General features: G+C 44.1%; 1 protein-coding gene across 5 annotated transcripts in view; it reads right to left on the bottom strand.

Annotated features, from left to right (window-relative positions):
• SPATS2L (spermatogenesis associated serine rich 2 like) overlaps positions 1-26,077 on the bottom strand; it is a 170,801-nt gene that overhangs the window by 20,405 nt on the left and 124,319 nt on the right. For 4 of the 5 annotated variants that reach the window (XM_062189686.1, XM_062189678.1, XM_062189670.1 and 1 more), the window contains 2 exons: positions 18,353-18,559; positions 16,884-17,019 (listed from right to left, as the gene is read on the bottom strand). In XM_062189686.1, the coding sequence (XP_062045670.1) occupies positions 16,884-17,019; positions 18,353-18,559 (343 nt within the window). The remainder of the gene's footprint in view (positions 1-16,883; positions 17,020-18,352; positions 18,560-26,077) is intronic. The other variant, XM_062189692.1, reaches the window with a different exon arrangement.

Genomic DNA, 26,077 nt, shown 5'->3' with positions numbered 1-26,077 from the left:
GAGGCTCAACAGATGAGAAGGGGCCACAGCATAAAGGCAGAGTGAGCGTGAGTATGCGAAACCCCCCTCACCCCCGGAACAGGCACAAGTCTCGGAGGGGCACTGGGCTGCCGGAGGACATGGAGTAGGCACCCAAGACAACTCATCTGGAACTCAAGGGACTGGGTGGTCTCAGCTGACCTGTGGGTTATGTGATGGTGGAGATACAGGATATTTGATACTTCCAGCTAGCCTGTGCTCTGTTTTCTTCACCAGTGGAGTGAGGCAGGGTTGCACAAGATTGGGACAACTTTGCAGGAATAGGAGAGGATGGGAAACAGGAAGACTGACAACATATGGGTTCATTTTACCAATATTTGCTGAATGCCTGCTGTGTACTGAGCAAGGGTTTGGGGGGCTGAAAAAAATAAGGAAACGTCCATTCTTGTGGAGCCTACACTATTTCAGGGGAGAACTGAGAAGAAAGTAAGGGAACCTGCAGGAATCACTGTCCCTGGGGGAAGCAGGAACAACAGAGACAGAGGGAAGAAAATGGTAACGGCAGAAGAAATTAGGATTTCCCTTCCCCCATCCAGCTAGAAGGCTCTAAATAGAGTCCACAGGACTTGAGAGCAAGCACAGAACACAACTAACGGAAGTACATGCATGTGACACAAGATTGGCAGGTCCTTAGCTGAGTAGGGGGTGCAAGAGGTGCAGACTGCCGTGGGGGTGCCAGGAGAGTCCCATGTTACCCATCTGCTGACTCCTTCATTTCTCAAGTCCCCAGGCAAAGCATATCCATGTAGGCTGGGAATTTTGCAGTTTCTGTGTGTGCTGGGAGGGGAAGAAAGGGGTAGGAGGAGACATCTGCTAATTTCTGCATCAGCACCACCATGGTAACCTTTTTTGTTGATTAAATTTGTTAATACAATTTTGTGACCAGACAGTTTCTAAGATGGACATCTGGAGTGCAATACACATGCCTGGGTCGAAGACTCAGTCAACAGAGATGGATATTCATACAATGGTTAGTTGAAGCTCTCTGGGCCTGCATCAGGAGGGATGAAGCCTCACTAATCTGCTTAAGACACACACTTGGGGTTGTGAAGAAGCCTGTGAAGCTAGCATCAGACCACACTCCACTCTTCCGTGTGTATCAGCAAAGGAAGAACGTCCTCAGCATCTTAGGAATTCTAGCACTGCTCGCATTGTATGACTGCTTTCTGAACTCGTGTGCATTAAGGCAAGCCCGTGAGCTCTGCTGAGCCAGGACTCCTCTCTGGACTGATGACCTGAAGCAGGGCAAGGTCAGGGCTGCCCTGAGGCAGAGGAACCTGACTGGCCCACAGAATCTCAATCTGGTGGACCTGACAGTTCCTTGGGTCTTGCTTTCAAGGCTGTGGGCTTGGGAGAGGGAAGAGTAACTTGGGAGGTGCACATGGAGGATGCAGTAGCCAGCAGCCTGTCTAGCCTGTCCTGCAGGGAGCTGGCAGACAGCAAGGAGCCAGCATCACATCAAACTGGGCGCCCGACTTCGGGCAGGCTCAGAGGAAGACTGGGTCTGAAACCTTCCCAAAGCCACACAAGGCCTGTGGGTGCCACCCAGCTCTGTGAGTAATTCCACCAGTGCCATTTGCGAGTGCCCCTGGGACGGGGACGCACTCAGTGAGCATCAAGCCTGCAGGCTGCGTAAGGCCAGAGGTGTGGAGGGAGGAGGGAGCCCTCTGAGAGCAATGACACCAGAGTTGATGAGCCCCAGGAGGATCAGACAGTGCCACGGCGCACATTGCGACTGGGAAAACAGCATGCATTTGCTTTCTAGGTACATCTGCTTAGACAGCTACCAGCCCTTAGCTGCCTCACTGTTGAGAGCTGATCTCAGTCAAGACTTCCTGCCTTCCCAGGGTTAGGCACAGGACGTGGACTGCCAGTGCCTTACCAGAATGGTCCCATTTCAGCTTTACGACACCCCGTGAGGTACAAGTCCTGTGGGCTCCTTGCCACAGGGCCTTAGCACAAGCGCTCCCCTCTGCCTCCAATACAATACTCTCCCTCCACCTTGCTTCTCTTCATCTAATTAACTCTGAATCTTCCTTCAGGTGCCCCTTAATCATCACCTCTTCAGGGCTCTCTGAGTTTTACCAAACAGCTGTTCAACTGGAAGATCTTCGGCTACTGTGGTTGCTCCACGAAACTCGCTTGATAGCGAGGCTTGTAAGGGAAGAAAACAATTTCATATCACACAACAGTAACGCAACCTCTTACTGGTATACTGCAGTGCTTGCGTATGTATCACGATTATGCTGAAATTTATGTAATTTCGGTCACTGGAAGAATCTAATCATTTGAGAAATAAGCTTATGAATAACAGTATAATGATCTGCACCAACAGGGTTTGGCTCAGAATCCAAGCAGGTAACTGATGACTCTGGTTGCAAATTAGGGTGGTTGGTTGAATGTCTGGGAGTTCTGCTTCCTCCACGACCTTCTGAAATTCTAAGTATTGAATATTTTGTCTGTCAACAGCGATCCTCTTTATTTGACAGAAACATGGACAGAGCTGTTCAATTGGCTTAGACCTAAGACACTACAAGCAAGTGCTAGAGGAATCCATGGTGATCGGCCATGTTTCAGACATGCCCTATATCCTTCAGAAAACACATCTCATTTAATATAAGCTGCCTAGATAGTAAAATTTTATTTTGTTGTCCATAAAAACACTTTCATTGCCAAAGCAATAAGGTATGAGAAGATTACCATGGCAAAAACATTTACAGTGGATTCTATAATTAATCCCAGAGATAAAGTGTCATTTTGTAGCCATGTTTCTACTGTCTTGCTTCCCTCCAAGAGAAGACTAGTGATAAAACAATAAACAAGAATCTCAAGGGCTGCTTCATAGGAGTAGCTTTGACAGTTTCTGCTCGGCAAAAGACTGAGCTGTAAATCTGGAGACAGACAGTGAGGGACCCCTTCCTTGGGGCGTTCAGAGGAGCTACGTCAGGTCTAGTGTTCTTCAACAGTGAAGCTACTGCGAGATGGAGGCAGCCCCAGAGCCGTCAGAGGTCGTGGATCCAGAGAGCAGAACCTGCTGGTGGATACTGAGGAATGAGGGGAGATTGTTAAAGGAAATTTAGACATCAATATGTGACAACTTGGGGCCGGCACCGTGGCTCCCTTGGTTAATCCTCCGCTTGCGGTGCTGGCATCCCCATATGGGCACCGGGTTCTAGTCCCGGTTGCTCCTCTTCCAGTCCAGCTCTTTGCTGTGGCCTGGGAGGGTAGTGGAGGATGGCCTGAGCACTTGGGCCCCTGCACCTGCATGGGAGACTGGGAGGAAGCACCTGGCTCTTGGCTTCGGATAGGCGCAGCGCCGGCCGTAGTGGCCATTTGGGGGGTGAACCAACGGAAGGAAGACCTTTCTCTCTGTCTCTCTCTCTCACTAACACTATTTGTCAAATAAATAAATAAATAAATAAATAATATGCGACAACAGCCAGAGGAAGCGGCTGCAGAGTTAATGGAGGTGCGTGCTACCATGTGCTTGCCTCAAGGAGCCTGGCGTGAGGGACGCTGCCTAGCACCATCTGATCCCAGCCGGTTTTGCTTCAGGATGTTCTAGCGGCTAAATCGCTTCAAGGAGAGCTTCCTAACCTCACCCGCTGCTAAGCAGACAGCGCAGGCTGAGTGCATCAGCGAGGAGACAAGGCAGGTGCAGGGCCCTGCGGGAAGAGCAGGCTGCAGGAGAAGCTGAATCCCCAGCTCCAGGGCGCAGGAGGAGAAGGAGGCTGCTGGGGAGGGGCGGGTCTGTTGACCGCTACTGGAATGTTTCAGTCTTTCTGGCCTCCACCAGCCAGCACACAGCATGCATATTTGCCACAAGCCCTAAAGCCAGGCTTCCTCGCATAAACTTCCCATTTCATTCACTAAGGGGGAAAATGGGTGTAAAACCATTTCCTCCCCCAGTGCCCTGTGGGCTCTGCTCCTGGGGACTCCTGCTCAGCTGGGCTCCTGACAGCTTGCTAGTGCCTGGGGTCTGCTGGGGGTGGGGGTGGGGAGCCTTGAGCCATCTGCCCTTTGCAGATGAGCCTGAGGGAAGAGGTGCCCCTGCTGCCCTAGAGTTCTATGCATCCCGGTGTCTTTTCCTCTTGTGGGGATGCAGGGCAGAACAACTTCTGTATGTGCAAGGTGTCACACATGGCTTCCATGAGTATCACTGCCAGTCTTGCCTTCTAGTATTCCAGGGAATCTTAGAATGTGCCTGGGAAAAACGAGTCGGAGGTTTCAGCACCCACTTCTCAGCCAGCGCAGCTGTCAGCAAAGCTGCTTTCCTGGATGGAGGGCTGCACCTGCAGCAGTACCGGCTGTGGGTCTGTGGCCAGTGGTCAAGAGGATGTAGTTGCACATGGCGCCATGCTCCCAGGTACTGTGGTCCCTCCCGCCTCCTTTCTGTGCTCGGCTCCCTGCCTGCTGCTGTCATCTGCATCTACTGGGGTCACCAGCGACTCCTCTTCCTTTCCTTCCCAAACGATTCCGTCCTCTGCAGTCCACACCAGAGATGTCTTTTCCCTCCCCTGTTCACTTCCCTTACGGCTGACTTAGCCCTGGGCTCATTATTAAGGAGCCGGCTGTTGGTTTGCTCTGTCTACAGAATGTGGACTGAATTTGGGACACAAGCTTTGGCAAAGTTACCTACTCATCGTAAAGCTGCCTACTAATTATGACCATCACAGAAAAAAACCAGTGCAGCCTCGAAGCATGAACCGTGCTCAACACGCCAAGCAAATAAAAATCTGTCCGTGAAAGTCAACAATTTGCCAATCAGGCTGAGCTGATTCTTTTCCATGTCTTTTTATCAAGGTAATTCAGGGTAGTTTCTCTGGGGCTGCATATTTCACACTGGAACCACGGGTAATGAATATTTCATCATACTGTCTTAGGTGCATTTGTGGGATAAGGCACATGCAGATTTAGCACATGAACTAACTCTCAACACAGAAATCTCATTCCTCAGAAGGACATAGTTCATTAAAAAAAGAAAGGGGATTCCTTGCCCTTGGAACTTTAAACATAACAAAGATTTGCAAAATCCAGCAAAGTCTACAAATCTTGCAAACCTAAACGGTCAACTGAAAAAGCTACATTGCTCAGAAACTTCCCTTTCAAATTTTACATACGCTTTTGCTGACTAATACTATTTCTTATTTTTGATGAATACTGCTTAGCTTGATCTCTTTCCATGGAGCTCACTATTAAGGGATTTCAGTTCCTACAAGAATAATATGATTTCAACTGCTCCCCACCACAAAGCTACAATACACACATCTGGTGTGGACTGCAGAGGAAGAATCGTTTGGGAAGGAAAGGAAGAGGAGTCGCCGGTGACCCTCGGAGCCAGCATGCATGATGCAGATGACAGCAGCAGGCAGGGAGCGGAGCACAGAAAGGAGGCGGGAGGGACCACAGTACCTGGGAGCATGGCGCCATGTGCAACTACATCCTCTTGACCACTGGCCACAGACCCACAGCCGGTACTGCTGCAGGTGCAGCCCTCCATCCAGGAAAGCAGCTTTGCTGACAGCTGCGCTGGCTGAGAAGTGGGTGCTGAAACCTCCAACTCGGAAGGAGAAAACAGTCTAGGCTATCGCTGTTTTCTCACACAAGGATATCACGGAAGGAACTGGTTAACACCAGTCTTCAAGTTTTTATTTCACTTTATAGCCTTTAAAAAAAAACTGGAAAATACAAAAAGCAGGATAAAATTAATTTCAAGCTAAAATAAAATAAGGCAAAATCCTCCTTTGTCTCATTCACAAAGTAGAGGCAACTACTCTGAATACTCTATTGTATTTGCTTTCAAAAAAAAACAACAGGCTGGGAGTTGGGCATCTCTGCAGGAGCCATTGTGGTTGCTGAACATGAATAACTTAGGAACAGAAAGGGGCCCAAGGAGGATCTGAAGTTCCGGCCCACATCCATGCCATGGCAGCCAGGCCTGGCCTCAAAGGCTCCTTGCCCCTGGCAGGCTCCTGAATTCCTGGGCCGTTCCGTGAAAAGGGGAGGAAACATGCTGACCTGTACCTGTGGTGCCACCTGCCCTCAGGACTGACCTGCCCTTCCCAGCAGCTTCCAAAGTGGGGGCACAAATGAACTCTGTGTGATGCAGGCAGGCAGAGAGCAGACAACTGATTAGATCTGTGAGCTGAAGACCATGCCTTTACCATGCCCCCTGTGTGATCTCAAGCCCCTATCTGAGCCCACCTGTGTGCCCACGTGCCAATCAGACTATGTAATCCCTCCCCTTTGGAAGTGGATAAAAGACCTGGAACATGGGGGGCCCAGCCCTTATTTTCTCTCGCTGCCCTTGATCCTCCTGTTGCCTCGCGCCTTTGGGGTGTGTGGCCTTTGGGCTGCCGGCTCTCTGTGCCTTCGCTTTACTACCCGTACTAAGCTGCTTGTAGCTGCTCATAACCAAACACTTGCTGCACGTGGCTCCTAGCCTGCTCTCTGCTGGGTGTGGCCCCAACTTAATCTCTGGACTCCCCTCTCTCCCTAAGCTATAACCCTCACTCTCCTATGCATTTCCCTCACTAAATAGAAAGCTTAAAAAAACTTACCATGCTGCCTGGTCTATTTGAGCCAGTTTTCAGAATTCTTCTCTGAATTCGTAGCAAGAGCCCACACCCTTCCTTATATGAGAATACTGATAGGCAGATTGGTTTCATATGTACTTACTTCTTATCATAAAAAGTAGACTTCTCTGGGGCTGGCGCCCTGGTGTACTGGGATAAGCCTCTGCCTGCAGTGCCAGCATCCCATATGGGTGTCGGTTCATGTCCCAACTGCTCCACTTCCGATCCAGCTCTCTGCTTCTGGCGTAGGAAAGCAGTGGAATATGGCCCAAGTGCTTGGGCCCCTTCACCTACATGGGAGACTGGGAACAAGCTCCTGGCTCCTGGCTTTGGATTGGCCTAGTTCCAGCTGTTGCAGCCATTTGGGGGAGTGAACCAGCGGACGGAAGACCCCCCTCCCTCTCCTCCCTCCCCCCCATCTGTAACTCTGCCTCTCAAATAAATAAAAAATACATATTTTAAGTAGACTTTCCTAATCCTTAGTACATGGATTATTAGTAGTCCACAGATAATGTGTGAATAAATTTTCTGATATTTTTGATTTGCTTAAAGTCCACTTGGGTCTTTCATGCTTCTGGTTCTTTGTATTGCTTCTTCTACATGGCTAGATGTTTTCTTAAAAAAGATTTACTTATTTATTTGAAAGGCAGCGTTACAGAGCAAGATCTTCCATCTGCTAGTTCACTCACCAAATGGTGCCAATGGTTGGGGCTGGGTAGACTGAAGCCAGGACTCAGAAATTTCTTCTGGGTCTCCCACGTGGGGAGCAGGGGCCCAAGCACTTGTGCCATCTTTATTGCTTTCCCATAGACATCAGCAGAGAGCTGTATAGGAAGTGGAACAGCCGGGTCTTGTACTGGTGCCCATATGGGATGCTGGCATCATAGGCGGCAGCTTACCCACTATGCCCTACATGGTTATCTTCTTTCTTTCTTCTCCCACTGGCCAATGTCCTGCAAGGGACCCCTTCCTAACTAGCCGGCCAGGATTGATCCCCTGCCCCACACCATGCACGGCTCCACTGCAGCACTTGCCACACTGCATCATGGGGCTTGTTTCTGTCTGCATCACTGCACCTTGAGCTTTCCTAGGAAAGAGGTTGTCTCTCCCGTCAGTATTTTTAGCAGTGCTTCTTAGTGGGGCCATTAGATCACTTACATTCACACTCACTACACTCACTGACTGCAGATTCTTAGGCTCCATCCCATCCCCATGGAGTCAGAATCTCTGGGAAGGACCCAGATGCTCCCGTGCACACAGAAGTTTGAGAAGTGCCAGCCTGCCATACATTCGTCTGTCTACTGAATGCGTGAATGAAGAGAGGGGGAAGAGAGAGGTAGAGCAGAGGGTGAGATATGAAAGGGGAAAGAGGGCTGTTCTGGCAGCTGTAGCCATTGAGAATCAGGGGCGTCCCTTTGCCTTACTTCTGTCTTCATCAAGCAAGAAACAGTAAATGTTATACCCATTGCTCATAGCTGGGATCCAATAAACAGCATCCTCAATGAATGGAAAGTGGAGAAGGGCAACTTCTTCCTAGTGTCTTGGAAGAAGAGAAATTTCCTAAATGCTATTCTGGAAGGGAAGAGAACCAATCTCACCTGAACATCTATCAGAGGCCAGCTAGTGATTTTCCAGAACGCTCAAATAAATGCATTGTCTTGTATATGAGTTTTCACAAGGCCCCTCAAAAGTGACAGCAGCACCCCTGTTTCATAGCTAAGAAGAAACTCAATCAGCTTCAGAGCCAGCAAATGTAGAGATGAGATTTAAAGCCTCTGTGGTCTACTCTGCACCCAGTGCCTCCCAATTAAGTGGTTAATAAACCTTGAAAGATGTGACTTTTACTAGAATATGCTCTCGCCAGTCACCAGCTTGTAGTCATGACAGAATACTGTAGTATACATGGAAGGAATTCTACTGACTTCAGATAACCCCCGTCCATGTGATTTGTTGCTGTCTTCGCTGACAAATTGCCCGACATGGCTCCTTAGTCTCGCTCAGTACCACTCTAATAAATACAAATAAGGTCCAAGACTCATTCTGAAACAGTGATCTAGGATATCTCATTTTAAAAATATTACAATGAATTCTGTATTTATACTAATACATAAGAACAAATTCATCTTATTTTTCCCAGTGAAAATGGATTCTACTGTAAATGAAAACAAGACAAAGAAAGTCCATACTCTAGTACTCTTACAGGAATGTGTAGACAGAACAATTGGCTTAATTTCCTTGTGCTTTTCTGCTCTACAATGAAAACAAATGATTGCTTTTCAGCCCATGTTGCAGGCTGGTTGATTGGTAGCCTTTCTTTGCTGAAAAGATTCAGAATTCTTTTCAGATGTTAAGATTTCTTGTCTTCAGTTCTTCCTGTGGGTCTATTATTCTGCAAGGAAGGCTGCAGTGGAAGCAAAGCTGACTTCCAATGCCAAGTGTGCAGCTGACATAACGTATGGAGGTAATGCACATGTCGCTCAGGAAGCCTGTTAATATGAGGCGCTATTTATGCTGGTTTCCCGGGGACTGCACCTAAACGAAAAAGGCCAGTTTGGACCTCTTTGTGCTTATCAACCTGCTCTTCCTTCACGTCAACTGATTCATTCAGTCCTTGGCAGTGGCCCTGGGGAAACATGTAATGCAGAGAGAAACCTCTGGGAGGAAAGAAAATAGGCAAGGAGAAGCTTTCACCTCCAAAGAACAAGGGACGCCTATTTAGCATGACATACATTCACAAATGAGGCAAGATTGGAAATGCACTGTACCACAGGGGGCTCGCTTCGGTTCAAAGTCACAGGGACCTTGCGTGTCTCCATGTTATGTGGTGTTTGTCCTTTGCACAATTTCAGAAAGGATCCCGGAGCTCATTTCTGTTTATTGGACTGGTGCAGAGTGAGGAAAAGGAGTGATTTTGGGCAATTTGTTAGCTAGACAGCAGCAAAAACCATACATATGGTTCTCTTGAGGCATAAATATATTTATTAGCCTCTTCCATTGTAGTCTCTTGTATCCTTTGCAAGTGTATGTACATGCTCATACTTTTAGTGTTCCTTTAGCGTTCTGGTGTAATATTGAGTGTCGGGTGTGGGGAGAAGGAACACGTTTGCTTAATTTCCTTTTTACAGCGCTCTGCACAAATCACAAGCAGGGGGCTATTGAGCAAATCCATTTGATGAGAGGAAAGCTGGTGGTCAGAAAGTCTTTTTGTTCAGGTTTTGATCAATGGGAGGAATGTATTTCTTTTCAGAGCAGAAGGACACAGAGAGCTTTCATTAAATCTCTTAAAAAACACATCAAAACTCTTGATTTATATTAAAAAAAAAACAAAACCCAAAATACACTACTAAAATGATTTGTATCTTCATTACATGTTCAGTCTAAAGAGTGGGCAAAATTTGATGAGTGTTTGGGATAGTGTTGTGGTGCAGTTGGTTAAACTGCCATCTGCAACACTGGCATCCCATATGGGCACTGGCTTGGCACTGGTTTGAGTTTGTACTGCTCCGCTTCCAATCCAGCTCTCTGCTTACTGCATGGGAAAGCAGTGAAAGATGGCCCCTGCACCCACAGGAGAGACCTGGATGGGGTTCCAGGCTCCTGGGTTCAGCCTGGCCCAGCCCCAGCCATTGTGGCCATTTCAACAGTGAACCAGTGGTTGGAAGATCTCTGTCTCTCCCTCTCTCTGGGTAACTCGGCCTTTCAAATAAGTCAACAAATAAAACTTTGGTCAGTGTTTCCCACGTTCCTCAGCATTACACAGGGAACTGAAAGCGTCATAAAATCATTACGCAACACTGCCGGGTGGCTGCAGAGGCTGCTTGGTCGGCTCATCCTAAACGAGACTTGCTGAGTGGCGCAGAGAAAAGCGTCCTTTTATGACTGTGCAACTGCACGGCTCCACATATCCCAGTCCTACTGTGTATGCTAGGAGTGCTGATGACTTTGGTCATGCGGGCTTTACAGTGGAATCTCCACTCATCATGTTTTTATCGATATACCCTCCACGCAACGGAACTAACAAATCCCATTGCTTCTTATCATAGCATCATCTGCTGTGGTTCTGGGCCCTGTTTCACTTCATCTGTATTCCTCCTATCCCTCCCTCTTAAAGTGTACAAAGTCTCCCAATTACAATGATGTTCCTAATTAAAAGAGGGCTATTCATTGGCCTACAGGGATTTACTTGTCCAACCACACTATACCATAAGCTGCAAAATAAGGCCTTCAGTTTCATTCTGTGTATATGGTGCAAGGGCTGGCACACCTGAGCCTGTCAGTGGCATTAGAAGAGCTGGACAGAAGCCACAAATGCCCAGGAACACCAAGTGAAATTGCTGCCTCCCTGAAGCCAAAGAGTAATAGCCCCCAAACAGCTGCTTAATGGAACAATTCCCTATTGTATTTACCTCTACATGCCTGGGATCTTCATCTCTCTCCTAGCCTCAACTGCACTATGTTGGTTTTATTGAAAAATGAGAAAAAAAGATTCAGGTAGAGACAGAATGGCTAATGGAAGTGACTACCTATCATTAGCTGCAAGCTTCAGTTCTTAATTTTTCCATTTTCTTCTAAGGACCGAGTTGAATTCTATAATGAAAAACAGACAGAAAAAAAAAGCAAAGCAAAGCCCTCAATTTTCTACACTACAATATAATTGTTTTTCTGGTCTCAAGGAAACAAACATGTAATTTGACCTTTAAAATGTGTAGCTGGAAGGTTTTTGTTTCAAGCAGTATGGAAAAATCTGACTTTCCTGCTGCACTGATACGAAGGGAGAAGGCACTATGGTACGACTTTGTGCCGTGTGAGTGACTCGGGAGGAAATTCGTCCACTGGTGGGTTAGGAGGGGAAGCCGGGGGCTGACAGGTGCTCAGTGGGGTTACCAAGGGAGGTGTCTCCGTGCTTCCCTCAGGCAGCTACAGCACGGTGTGCAGCAGGACTGGCGCCTTCCTTCCGGTCTGTGCCTCACCCAGGATGCTCAGCAGCACCAACATCCTGGGCCAGATAATGCTGACAGGCGCATGGGAAGAGAGAGGGGGCGAGGAGCTGTGCTGTGCATTCCAGGGTGGCTTGCAGCAGCCCTGTTTCCCTACTAGATGCCAGGAACACTCCCTTTCTGCGGCTGTGACAACCACATCTATTTCCATAGCAATGGTCTTCCGGGGGCAAATTCATCTGGCTGAGTACCATCGCTCTGGCCCCGGAGAGATCACTCGCTGCAGGTCTCTCGACCAATGTTTTAATCAATCATGGAGGTACAAGAGAATAAACTGGTCTTAATTTTATTTTTTAAATCTATTTTTGGGACCACTGCAGACAAGTGAAATCAGTAGCTCTGGGGGTGGTACCTAGGCAATGGATGGCTACAGAGCTCAGAGAGATTTTAATGATAGTGTATACTTAGATACTTTTGCATGGAGAGAAGTAAATGTCAACTCAGAAGCATCATATTTCAGTCAAAGAGAACAAAGACAAGACCTACAGGACACAGAAACAGCTGGTTCTTAGCATCACACAGGAGGCTGGTGTCACCGCACAGCGGCTACAAGTTTGGAGACTACAGGGGGAGAACCCAACCACCAACCAAGCGACAAGGCGAACACCCAACTGTGTGATAAGCCTGTCAAAGTGAACAAAAAAAAGGTCTTACTGGACTCAAACTACAGGGACTCCAGAGACATATGCTTCAATAATTCTGTATTACGTGGCCATCTGAGGAATAACAAGCTGAGACTGTCACCTAGGCTGTTCTGAACACAACAGCGCCCACCTGGGAGGCCTCCTCAAGGTCACAGCCTAGACAGAGGACAGTGATACGATCTGGCCTGGGGGACCACCTGGATCATGTGTGCAAGTTTTTGCTCAGCTACCCCTTGGGGCTTCAGCAGCAGCTGAGAGGGATTTGAGGGATGCCAGGAGAAGATACACTTATCTCAAAATAGCTGTCTCTTCAGCCTGAAATTCTCACTTTCAGTTATTCTTTTGGCTAGCGGAGAGAGTGTCAACAGAGCATTTGTTAACATGCAAATGTGTCACTTTGGGAGGGAGGCCACAGCATCCAAAGGATGGAGTGACTGGTTAAAAGGAAGTAAAGATAAGGGACAGAGACTCCATCACAAGATCTGGTCTTGATTCCTGGGGGCGGCAGCACGAGGCTTGCCGTGACTCTGCTGTGATGAGGGACATGATGTGAAGGAGGAGAGGATGTAGAGGAAATGGGCAGAGAAAGGCGATGGAGCAGTGGCTCAGGGCTGGGGGAGCGCATTTTTCTGGCCCACTTCCACATTCCACGTGGCCAGGCTTCCTGGGCTGCTATAGGCAACAAATCAACATGGGCTATGGGACCATTTCTGGCCCCTTTATGCAGAACACATGCTTTGACCAATTTCCCTTTTCTAACTGAAAGCAAAGCAAAAGGACTGTCCCCTCCAGCCCCCATTCTGCAAACGCATGACCCACCCCGGCCCCCAGCACACCCTTCAGCTCACTGGGTCGTAAGCATCTCGCATTTTCTCCGAGAGGCCTTTTACTCACATGTTGAACTGACAGCCACACCTAGCAGAATTTTCCCATCTCTATTGTGGAATGTGTTCTCCCCTAGCATACGGCACCACTATCAAGTGTTACTCTCCTTCCTCGGTGTTTTTGGAATCTAACCTTTTATTGTTCGTTTTTAAGCCTTTACAATCCACTTGGACACACACACACACACACACACAATTTGTGACAAGAGGCTCAACTGGTTTGCACACAAAGCAATGAAATCTGGCAGCTAGGATTCTTAGGGATGAATATTTTGCAGTTGTGGTAGGAGGCCAACCACATGGGAGAGAACCAGCTGTTTCATGTTAGCTCCTGATGTGGCTTTTCATCTTGTGTTGCCAAATTTATTCTCTGTTAAGACCTCTGTGGGAGCATACTGTCATCTTTGTTCCTCTCTCAGGCCCCCAGTTCCATCTGGGAACACGAGAATGCCCTCTGTGTTATGGGCACTTAGCCCCATGGAACTGTGTCCACATCAAATGCCAACTTTGTTATCATGTGTGTGTGTGTGTATATGTATATAACTACTTAATAGTTTTCTCCAGAACTGTGGAAGGGTAAGCATTCGGCTCATTTTACCCTCACGTGTGCTCACCTGGTATCAAGCATGTGCAAGCAACTGGTTTTTTCTCAGCCTCTCAAAACCAGCCTTCCTGCGGAGTCCCGCAGTCCTTTTTTTGTTTGTTTTGTGGAATTTAGTCAGGTAGGACACACGCCCTCAAGCTGGCCCCTTCATAGCGGAGTAAACATTTAGAATTTCTTGGCCTGAGACTTTCTATTTGTCTCTAAGCGAGACACACCCCCGGCTGTGCAGTCTGGGGTTCAGACATTTGGTGGCCCCGCAGTAAGGGCCTGGCCACGGGATGGACGTGTCCGCATCGCTGAGTGCCGTTCATGCAGCACCTGCCTCAGGGCTAGCACTCCTTTCGGAACTGCACAGGATTCGTCCCCTGTCCTCCGTACTCACATGCGCCTTACGACGTCATACTGAGGTCACAACTGTACTGCAGCGGATGGTTTCACGTTCAAAGCTAGAACGTGTAAGAATACGTGGCTTCACTATCTATAGGAAAGCTTCATTTTTTTTTTAAACTTCTAAGCTGCCCCCCAGTATTGTGCAAGCCTGGTAATTTTCAAGAGCACCACGATCCCTAAAAACCTATCCTTTTCTCCCCTTTAGAGCACAAGAGGGAGGCTTTACCCCAGTACGTCACCGTGTTGGCCGGACAGCGGGCTTATCTGGAAGAGAGGCAACGTTTTTCTATTTGGCAGAAATGCATGTAAATAAATCGCTAATATAAAAAAAAAGCACTTTGGTTTTAATTTTGCGTTACCACTTAGGCAGTTACTGTGGGATCGTTTGTATTCGGGGTTAGAACAGAAAACAAGTGCTAGTATTTCACATCTCATAGCAACGGCACTCGGAGAACGGGCCCTCTCGATGTTTTCTTCTTCGGTTTGGAGAATTGCCGTTTGGTGAGGCAGGTGACTTTTAAGCAGTGGCACTGCTTGGCAGGGCGCCTTCAGAAGCGATCCCGGCCATCAGCCTGGAACCCACTGTGAATTAGCAGCAGGGAAAAGATACACAACTTCGGCGGGTGCTGCCTTGCCTGGCTCATGTTTTCACCTCTTGAGGAGTAAAACACTCAAAGAATCTGCTATCAATCGCACCATGTCTCATGACCCATGTGATGCTCATTTTACTGAGAGGCAAAATAAAATCCAAAGTCCTCAGGGCAGCTGGAGGACAGAGCGGTAAGTGCAGGGCACTGCTACGCGGGGTGCATTAGTGCAGAGGTACTCGGGTGGCAGGTATCACACAGACACCCTCAGAGGAAGAGTGGTCTAACAGCAAGGCACAGGTTCTTCTCTGAGCAGCACTAATGCTTCCACACAGGGCCTGGTGAGCTACGACCCCGCGAGTCCACGCTGCTCTGCTCCCCTTTCGCACTACTGAACTTGGCTTTCGCGCTGCTGAGGCACTACACGGGGACTGCGAGCCTGTGAGGCTTGAGACACTTGCTAGATGGCCCTTCCGAGAGCAAGTCTGCCGGGCCGGCTCCGGTTCTAGAAGAACAAGCCGGCAAGTCGGAAGTACTCAGAAGCAGTGCGGCGACTCGCTTAAAGACTGGAAGAGTCGTATTAACTTTTAACTACATAATAATAATGAATATTCTTGGAGGTGCCAGGAACAATTGCTTAGTTCATAATCTAATCAAACAGATTCGTTCCAGTGAGGTCCAGACACCATGATCAGGTGTGTGTGGTGTGTGTGTGGGGGGGAAGTAATGATTTCTCACCTGGGAAGGGCTTTGAAAGGCTGAATGGTAACTAAAGCAGAGGCACTTCTTTCAAGTCTCTGGTGTCTTTGGCACCCTTAAGATCTTATATGCAGCAGATGGTTTTAAATTCATGAATTTTAGATTAGGTTAGTGTGAAGCTTAATCCTTAGTTTTATACAACTCCACAGTTTCTGTTAAAAAGCACATCAGTGTCAAAGCAAGGACTAGGGACAGGAAAACTATGGAGAAGATGGGATCAAATTTTAGAATTATGGGAGGCCAATGAGATATAGGGAACAAGCTATATGAACCTGGCATTGTGGGGGTACTTTGCATTTTCCTGTGGAAGCCCGTGGTTCCTCAGCTCTCTCTCCATGGGGCTGAGGTGTGGCTCTCATGACTCTGGCCTGTCTTGTGGGAAGGCTGTTCCTCTTGCAATAGTGATTGGTTTAGAGACAGATATGCAACCCATCCCAGCCAACGAGAATCAGTCTTTGGACTTTCGGTGGAACTATTAGACTGAGCCTGGCCCCAGATCTCAGTGCTAAGGAAGTCTGGAGCTGCCAGGAGGATTTTCTTTGCTGATGCAGAAGGAGACTTGTCTAAGAGTAAAGCCAAGCAGAGGGAGGGAAAGAGTGAGAGGCGAAAGGAGAGAAGAGGGGTAAGGGGGAGGGAGAGGGAGGGAGGGAGAGAGAGAGAGAGAGAAAAAGGGGGAGGGGCAGAGAGGCAACATAATTTGGATTAGAGCCAAATTTGCCAGAAGTCTTCTAGAATTTTCACGGACATCAGCCAATCAATTCTCTTTTCTCTTTAACTAGTGTAATTTGGGTTTCTAAAACTTGAAACGGAAAGAATCCTAACTGATACACTGATAACATTTTTCAACTACTAGCTTTCACCAACACATACTGCACCTTGTGGATATGAGAAAATGTAGAAGACTCCAAGAAATATCCTTCATCAAAATTAACTGCAGGGCAGGACAAGGGCAGGACCAAAACCGCATCAGTGCACAATTTCTTAATGCTAGCCTTAAAGATACCCAAGAAAAGGATGCTATCACTAAGTGTTTATATTCCTTTTTGTTAAAAGATTTTTTTGCTTTCTTTATAATGATAATGCTGGAAGTATTTTGTTTTCTTGGTAGCATTCATAGTAGCCTTCCAGAGATTTGTCAATAATATTGTTTTTTTGAGGTTTTGTTCTATATCATTCTCACATTTTTGGATCAACTTGAAACCCCAATGAATTATGCTATTGGGTTTCTTTTTATTCCTATACTTTCTCTTCTTTTTTATTCCCAAGATGTGTGCATCTGCTCCAGAGCTTTAAAAGAACTCTGCTGGGGAGGGGCTCTGTGGTGTCTGGGAAGGAAACACACAGCTCTCAGGCAGGGGACGTTCTCAGGCACCAGATTCACAGCTCCAGAGTGCAGTGACTCACCAGTTGTGTAATTCCGCAAAGGCAGCTTTGATCTTCTTCACAGAACTATCCACCTCTTCCTTGATCATAACACGGTATCTTGTCAGAGAAACAGTGCAGCGTTGCAAATCCTTCACTGATTTCTCAATATTTGGGCCTAAAATTGATGCGAAGGAAAAAGAAAAGGCAATTCAAGCACTTTTTTTTTTTTATATTGGGAGGCTAAAAAACAAACAAAACAGCTAATCCAACAAAAAAAGATTCATCTTTTGTTTTTCAAGTTAAAATAAAAAGGGACAGAGAGAAAGTTCTGCCAAAAGGATGTTTATGATGCAGGGCGGATGGCTCAGCTGGCCCCTGAGACTGCTGGGATTTCACCACTGGGGTCTTTCTCTGGCCAGGACATTTGGGGCGCACTTGTTTCCTTTGCTCTTTAGCAAGAGGCTCTGATCCTGGTGTTCCATCCCAAACTGCAGTGTCTTCAGCATCTGATACATCCAAAGACCAAGTGTGCTGCTGCTGGTTGTCTCTATAAACAGCACTCTGTGAGGTTAAAAACCAGACGGGCTTGTGGAAGGGACTGGGAGAGGCACAAATAAGCCAGGGGGAGGATGGAGCCTCTGTGCCAGGTATGCTGGCTCTGGCCTTATCAGCCAGGCCTGTAATTTCAGCAGCAGCTCCCACAGAGGCTCTGTGGTGCCCCTCTTGCCCGATTTCCTGAAACCGTCACCAGGGTCTACAGAGAGTGCATGGCAAATGGGTGGATTGGACTTATCCCAACAAGGACATGTTTCTTAGAAGCAAGAAATCTGCCCCCCAGGAGAGCGGGAAAGCATATCACACCAAAGCCAAGGAAATCAGATGCAACAGAGGCTGAATGAGAGCATCATTTAATCGCCTGAGAATCAGAAAGGAAGTGATTCATTCCCTTTCGTTTTTAATACTATTTACGAATCAAGTATATCAAAGCTCAAAAAATAATAAAATTCTAGTGTGTCAAGTCTAAAACCCTCTTTCAGTGTTATGTTGTCTGAAGGTTCTAACATAGACTGAATTTACAAGGGAAGATCACATCTGAAAAAGATAGGCCAGCCTCTAGACTCATCTTCATTCAAGTCAAGAACCTGTGTATCAGAAACACGAGTCCTTTCAGCATTCACATTTTTAAAGGAGCTCCTGTGATGAACACTTGCCTTGTGAAATATCAGGAGGGAAGGTGTTTGCGATGCAAGTTTACCCATGCCTACCGAGAGCAGAAAGGTCACAGCGGGCCAGAGAAAGGGGGTATAATTCCATTTAAATAGTCAAGACCTTTGATTAACATGGGAGGAATCACATCTGTCTTTCAATCTATGTGGGTCACAAAAAGAAATACCATTTCAAGTGCGTTCTCTACACTGGGCAGCATTTTATGGAAAGTGCTGTCATTCGGGCACTTTTCTGTGGGTGCAAAATATATTGAATCATTTGTGCAAAAGAAACCACTTTACCTCTTTTCTTTGCCAACTCATCTGGCTTTATTTCAAGATGAGCTGCAGGGGCATTGGACTTAACAGGAGATGTTTTTGCCTTAGGCTTGCTGGGGTTACAAGGCTGCTCAGCTGACCACTGTAGGCCATCTGACCTCTCTGTTGGTCCGTGTATAGGTTTGGGGTTGCCATCTAGGGATAGTTTCTGTTGCAGTAGTCTGTTGCCTTCTGTAAGAGAACACCAGATAATGATTGTGAAGTGATAAACTAAACACAGTGACGATAAAGTGATGGGGGAAGCCGAGATTTTTGTTTTTGTTTCTGTGTTAGCAACGATGCTTTTCATTACAAAGCAGTCAAGACACTGTTGTGGAAGGATCCCCAGAAGATTGGCGGTTAGGCTAGAAAGAGCCTTGTATCTAGAGCCAGAAGACCTGGGCGTGTGTTTTGGGTCTGGTAATCACTTGCAGACTGAATCTGAGCAAGTCACACATTATCTCTGAGCCTAGTTTCCGCACCTGTAACAGTCCAGGAAGGTACCAAGAGTTGAGCAGTTTTTTTTTTTTAAAACTTTGTTTTTTCACTATTCCAGTAAAGGATCAGGCACTGGCATCTTTAAGTATGATATCACATTCAGTATTGAGAATATAAAGATGTAGCCCTCCCACAGCCACATGCTGCATTAATGTCTTGTGGTATTTCGTTCTGAATTAATGAAGGCAGAAGAGTGATTAGAGATGGGGCAAGAATGAAGTGACAACAGCCACTATAATCATTTCACCTAATTTATGGAGGGCTTAAATCAGGAAATATCGTCATAATAGCTCAACTATATTTAAAATCCAGGGAGTCAGATTCTCTCTGGAGCTTTAATAGATGTGGCAATAAATCAGCAGCATGTAGCTTTCAGCATCTTTTAAAGGTGGGTTCCTATGTAGTCATTGCTGGAGAGAATTAAATGGCACCCTAGCGACTGGAAAGGAAATGTATCACCCTTCATATCTTACTACCAGAGAGCGCTTTGGGTGTGAAGAGAGGGGAAAGGCCAGTGCGCTTCTTTGCCAATTCGCTTTCGGAGACCAGGTTCTTGGCGAAAGCTGGGTTCAGTGGGAAGACAACGGTTTGGCCCAGGAGACACAAGTGCTGGTCTTATCTATGTCCTGGATGACGCTGTGGGCATGACATCACTTCTCTGGCTTGCTGAGGCTCATACTCCCACAGAGCACAGTCATCTACGTGAAGCCCGGGCTCCCTGTCAGAGTCACATCACCCTGCTGCTGTCTTTTGGATGGGGCCTCGTAAACACCTAACACAATATTCTGACACAAGGCTTCACGTCTACTGCCCATCCCTGCCTTGCAGAGGTCACGGCCTTCCCAAGGGCAGACACTGAGTTCGATTCATTTTTGAAGTCCCCGTACTTGGGTCTGGCTCAGCAGTCTTCTGTAGAATTGTGACTAAATTAAAGTACGCTTAGAATTATTTCATAGAACAAAATAAGAAATAAAGTGCATCTCCCAGACACTGTCACAAACATGATAGATATTACATTAGGGAACTGTGCCAACAAATATGATCTAGGTCCTAGTCAACTTGATTTTAGACATTAGCCCATTTAGGATAAATGTAACTTGACTAGTTGAATCTACCATTCATAATCTGTATTTCAAGAAAGCACAACATATGTTTTATGGGTTGAAGCATGAAAATTCACTTGAAGAGCATGTGGTACACAATGAAATGCTTAGCAGAGGTAGTAAACAAGTAAATAAGAACTGAAAACAGCATTTCTTCCAGTAATAAACAGATTCAAATGTTAGTATGCAATTTTATCTTCAGTTCCACTACCGTGGAACTTCACTGTAGGGCAGTGGTAGTCAACATTTAATGTGAAATGAGTCACCCTTGGTACTTATTACACATGCGAATTTCCAAAATTTACCTCCTCTGATTGATGGGCCAGTATTCTGATTCCTGGGTTATTCTGTTGGAGCAGAGACAGGTGGTATCTCCCACATTATGATGAGTCTACATGTTTAAGTTACAACAGTGATTAAGTCCAAGCTGCTTCCAACTCAGCCCCTCTCTAAATCACAGCTGAGATTCAGTCTTGATGAGATATTATACATTGAGAATCTAAAACACATCTCTTGGTGCAGAGTAATAAATTAGTCATAATCTTGAAAATAAGGGGATTTATACTATAGTCTAATGGAAATAATGGCCTTTGAATAGAGGGAAAATTATACTGTTAGAAGACAAATGAATTTTAAACAGAAGACAAGCAGGCAAATGAGCATGAGCTCATTAGCCTAAAGCTACAACTATTTTGTTTGTGTATCAGAGAATTGATAATGTGGGTTGTGGGTTCATTTCATCATTTACCCAACAAATATTGAGAACTTTAAGTAGTTGAATTTTTTTTAGGGGGGTCTTGCAAAGTTTCCTAAAGGTCACCTGGATATACTCACATGCTAGATGCATAAATCTGTCTCCAAATACAGTAAAACCCCAGAACTCTTTCAAATGAAAATTCGTGTGGAGTTCTACACCTATGAGAGAATTAGACACCCCTTGACCACTGACACTTCTAACAAGGCGGGCAGTTCTTTCCTAGATACACTAATTTTACTCTAACATCAGAAACAGCACCAGGTATAGAGTCTACTTGTACATTTCAACAGATTGCAGCTAAAGGGAATTAATTCACGTCTTCAATATCTAATAAGGTGCCAACCAGCCACATGTGGCTACTGATTACTTGCAATATGGCTTGCTCAAATTGAGATATGTCATAAGAGTAAAATATATACTCAATACTGAAAACTTAATGTTAATTTTAAAATCATTTCTTTAATAGTCTGAACAATATTGACAGCATGTTGAAATAATACTTTGCATATTAGATAAAATGTATTCCAAATTTACTCATCTGCTTATTTATACTTTTAAATGTGGCTTCTAGAATACATAAAATTATATATGTAATATATGACATATGGCATTAAATTTCTATTGGATAACACTAATACAAACTACAAGCAGCATACGACTGGTGGTATGCAATGTGCAATCACTACTAATTTATGTTCTAGAATAAGAGAGTATTTATTTTAGTGAAGCCTTAAAGATGGAGTAACATGTGTCCTGTTCATCATTTATGCTTAGTACTTAGTAGGTATATGATAAACACTAAATAAATGAATGAATGAAGTAGCATTACTTTAGTGCTTTTCATGCCTAAGGCCCTTCTAGCTGTATGATATGAGTCTCTGGCTGTGTCTTTATCTAATACTCATCAAATATTTTAACCAAATTAGTCATATCTTAGAAAGAAAAGTTAACTACAGAAATACCCAATGTGCCTACATTTCAATAAAAAATCATATATATATCTAAAAGTGTTATATAGAAGCTTTTATGTTTTTCTTCTCTTTTTTTTTTTGAAAGGCAGAGTGGACAGTGAGAGAGAGAGACAGAGAGAAAGGTCTTCCTTTACCATTGGTTCACCCTCCGAAGCCAGGAGCCAGGTGCTTCTCCTGGTCTCCTATGCGGGTGCAGGGCCCAAGCACTTGGGCCATCCTTCACTGCACTCCCGGGCCACAGCAGAGAGCTGGCCTGGAAGAGGAGCAACCAGGACAGAATCCGGCACCCCAACCGGGACTAGAACCTGGGGTGCGGCACCGCAGGTGGAGGATTACCATATGTTTTTCTATTAACCTATCACATGAACTGTCCTCTTATTAAAAAAAAAAAAACTTATCAAATTCCAGAGAGCTGGCATATAACTTCCTGAGTATCATTTTGGTTTCTGATTCAATTTAACTCAACAGACTCATATGGAATGCACAAGGAGATAAATGAGACATCTTCAAAGGAGATAAATGAGTCACAGTCTCTCTGCCCTTAATAGTTAGTATTTAAAATGTTTACATTTATTAATATAAGATGAGAGCATAGTAAATCTGAGTTGACCTCTCCCCATTTAATTGTCTTGGCATCTTTGCTGAAAATGAATTGACTCTATGTGTGTATCTATTTTTGGACTCTATTTTATTCCACTGATCCAGTGGTCTGTTCTCACACCACCACCTTTCTCTCTTACTCACTGTAACAAACTAATGAGTACTAAGATCCCATAATGTCCTCCAAATTTGCTCTTCTTTATCAAGATGGACATGACATTTATTTAGGTTTTATTTAGTTTTTCTCAGCATTAGTTTATAGTTATTAGTTTTGTGCATCTTGATTCAAATATATTCCTAGGTATATCAGACTTTTTATGTTATGATATACAATATTTACTTGATTTTCAATTCCAAAATGTTGGTTGCTAGAGTGCCAAAATGTAACAGACTTTTTCTTATGTTGAACTTTTATCCAGAGAGTTGGGTAATTTCTATATTAGTTCTGACAGTTTCATTTTTTATTTCTTGGTAGATGTCTTAAGATTTTTTATAGTTACAATAACAACATCTGTAATGAATTTCTTCATTTCCAAGCTTTCCTTGTTTTATTGGACTGACTAGGAATTCTGGTACAATGCAGAATAAACTCCTTCCATTGTCCTTCATTTAGGGAAACTGCATCCAATATTTCATCATTAAATATGACGTTAGTGGAAGAGTTTTTTTATGTTTATCAGGATCAAGAAGTTCTCCTTTATTCCTACTTTGCTGAGAGTTTTTATTGTCGATTTTCCTGTTTTACCTGCTTAGATGATTATATAATTTTCTTCTTCATTTTGATAGTAAATTATGTTGATTGGTTTTCAAATGTGAAACCACTGACACATTCCTGGGATAAAACACACTTAGTTATGGCATGTTATCTTTTATGTGTGCTACTAATATTTTGTTAGGGATTTGGTTTTTAATAAACTATTATTTTTTCAATTCTTTTTCTTGTAAAAACTTTGTCAGGTTTTAAAACAAGAGTTAATGCTGGCCTCATAAAATGAATTGGAAAGTATTCCCTTTCTAGTTTCTGAAACAGTTTAAGATTGCTATTATATTTGTACCTCAAAATTTTGTTAGAGTTCACCAGTGAAACCATCTGGAGCCCAGAGATATTAATTATGAATTGCTTTGCTGATTAGGGCTATTCAGATTTTATATTTCTTCTTGTATGCTTTGGCAAGTTGTGTTTCTAAGGAACTTGTTTATTTCATCCAAATTTTTTAATTTATTGGCATAAGGATAAAAATAACCTGTTGTTTGCCTTTAAAAGGATGAAGGCTTAGTGTCAAGTTCATTCCTGACATTGGAAATTCGTTTATGATATTTCATGATGATCCCATTAAAAATGTTCCCTCATATTTTTTATGACCCTTTTCTTTGACCAATATATCATTTAAAGGGGAAGTTAATTTTTATATTTTTAGAGATTTTCTAAGTATTTTATAACTATTAATTGTTAATTATATTGAGGTCAAACACATATTTTTAGATCTGTCAAATTTTATGGTCCATAAATGGATCTATTTTGATGAAAATGATATGTGCTTTATAGTTGTTGAGTGTAATGTCCTATAGATGTCAATTATGTCAAGCTAGTTGGTAAGACTGTTTAGGTTTCCTATATACTTTTGATTTATAATCAACTTGTTCTATCAAACACTAAGGAAATGGTATTGAAATATAACTATTATGGATTTGTCTCTTTCGTTGGTTCTATCAATTGTTTCTTCAAGGATCTTGCTCTGTCATTAGAAGCTTATAAACTCTTTTCGATGAATCATCTATTTTTTATGATGAATTGATCCTTACCACCTCTGCCTATATTTCATGTGGTGAAACTTTTTTGGTGCTAATATTTAGGGAGCCTGCCTTCCCTTCCTCCTTCCTTCCCTTCTTCCTTCCCTCAGATACAGGAGGAGAGAGGGAGGGAGGGAGCTCACTCCCATCTACTGGTTCACAACTCAAATGTCTGCAGTGCCAGGACTGGGACAAAGCCAAGGGCTAGGAACTCAATCCAGATCTCCCACGTGGACAGCTGGGATCATCATATCTATAGTAAGCTGCAGTCAGGAGCTGGAGTTTAGTTCAAGTACTCTGACACACGACATGGGTGTTCTCACCAGAAATTTAACTGACAGGTCAAATGCCCTCACCCCAGACACCAGCTTTACTGTGTCTGCTATTTAGACAGCAAATCTTTCCTATCCTTTAATTTTTGGCTTGTCTTTGTCTTTACAGTTAACAAGCATCTGTTAGAATAGTAAGTATATAGGTGGATTTTGCTTTTTAAGAAACAATCTGTCAATATCTACTTTTCAATTCAAAATTTTAGTTTATTTACATTTAATGTAATTAATTGGTACTACTGGGTTGAATTTACCATTTTTGTTATATATTACTCTAAAATTTTAAAAATTCTTTCTTTTAGAGGTTTCTTAAGGATTGTAGATTGTATTGTTGACTTATCACAGTGTCCTCTGAGTCAATACTGTTCTGCTTCACACATTCCAGAACCACACAATAGTACAATTCTACTCACCCACTTGTATCAGCTGTACACTTACAGCCATAGAGTTTACTTCTTCATTTGTTGTAAATCCCACAGTTGTTACTTTTGCTTTAAAAAAACAACCCTTTTATTTTTATCCATATTTTCAGCATTTTCCATCTTTCTTCTTTCATTTTCTTCCAGCAGACAAAAGAACATCTTCAGTTTGCTTTGTGATGTAAGTCTGCTAATAAAAGCTAAAAGCTTTTATTTGAACACTGCTTTGCTTTCTTTTTTGAGGGATATTTTCTCTAGCTAGACAATTCCTCTACTCATTACTTGACAGACTTCATTCTAGTGTGTTCTGGTCTATATTGTTTCTGATAAGAAGTCAACCTTTGTTCCTATCCTAACTCTTATGTTTACAATGTGTGTTTTTCCCCCTCTGCTCACGTTTTAAGATTTTTCTTTTCATTTTTGACTTCCAGTATTTGACTAAGGTGTGATTTTCTACGATTTCCGCTGCTTGGATTTTGCAGAAGTTCTTGGATATGTGAGTTGTTTATCAAATTTTGTAAAAACTGGGGCCATTTTTTTATAGTTCCTCCAGCCCCAACTTCTCTTCCCTATCCTTCTGAGATTTCAAGTCCATGTGTGTGAGATTTCTTGATACTGTCCCTTAAGCCACTGAGGCTTTGGTTTTCGTTTGTTGTTTTATTTTTTTTTTTCACTTGTTCTTCAGTTTCTTTGTACTGATCTTCAAATTTACTGATTCTTTCTTTTTCATTGTCCAAACTATTATGAAGCACATCGGATGATCTTTTAAAATAATTTTAGATGTTGCACTTTTTAATTCTATGCTTTCAATTTCTTCCTTTTTCTTTCTCTTGAAATTCTCCTTCTCTTCATCCAGGATATCCATTTTTTTTTCCTGTAAAATTCTTCGCTAATTCCAACTTCTGATTTTGTCAATGGGATTGTTTCTGATGACTAATATTTCTGTTTATTATAGTTCACATTTTCCTAATTCTCATGCATAGTAGTTTTTAAAATTGCTAAGATTGTAAGTAATTCGTTAAGAAACTAGATAATTCTATTTTCCTCCAAAGAGGTTTGATTTCTTTCCCAACAGATCATTAAAATATTGGCACATTGAGATTGGCATTGTGATGTACCAGATTAAGCTTCCATCTGTGATGCCACATCTCATATGGGCGTTGGTTCAAGACCCAGCTGCTCTACTTCGGATCCAGCTCCCTGCTAATGGCCTGGGAAAGCATTAGAAGATGGGTCAAGTGC

The sequence above is a fragment of the Lepus europaeus genome, chromosome 1, assembly GCF_033115175.1.
Source record: "Lepus europaeus isolate LE1 chromosome 1, mLepTim1.pri, whole genome shotgun sequence".
Classification (NCBI taxonomy): domain Eukaryota; kingdom Metazoa; phylum Chordata; class Mammalia; order Lagomorpha; family Leporidae; genus Lepus; species Lepus europaeus.
The sequence above is the reverse complement of the archived record's forward strand: the minus strand, read 5'-3'. Positions and strand labels throughout refer to the sequence as shown.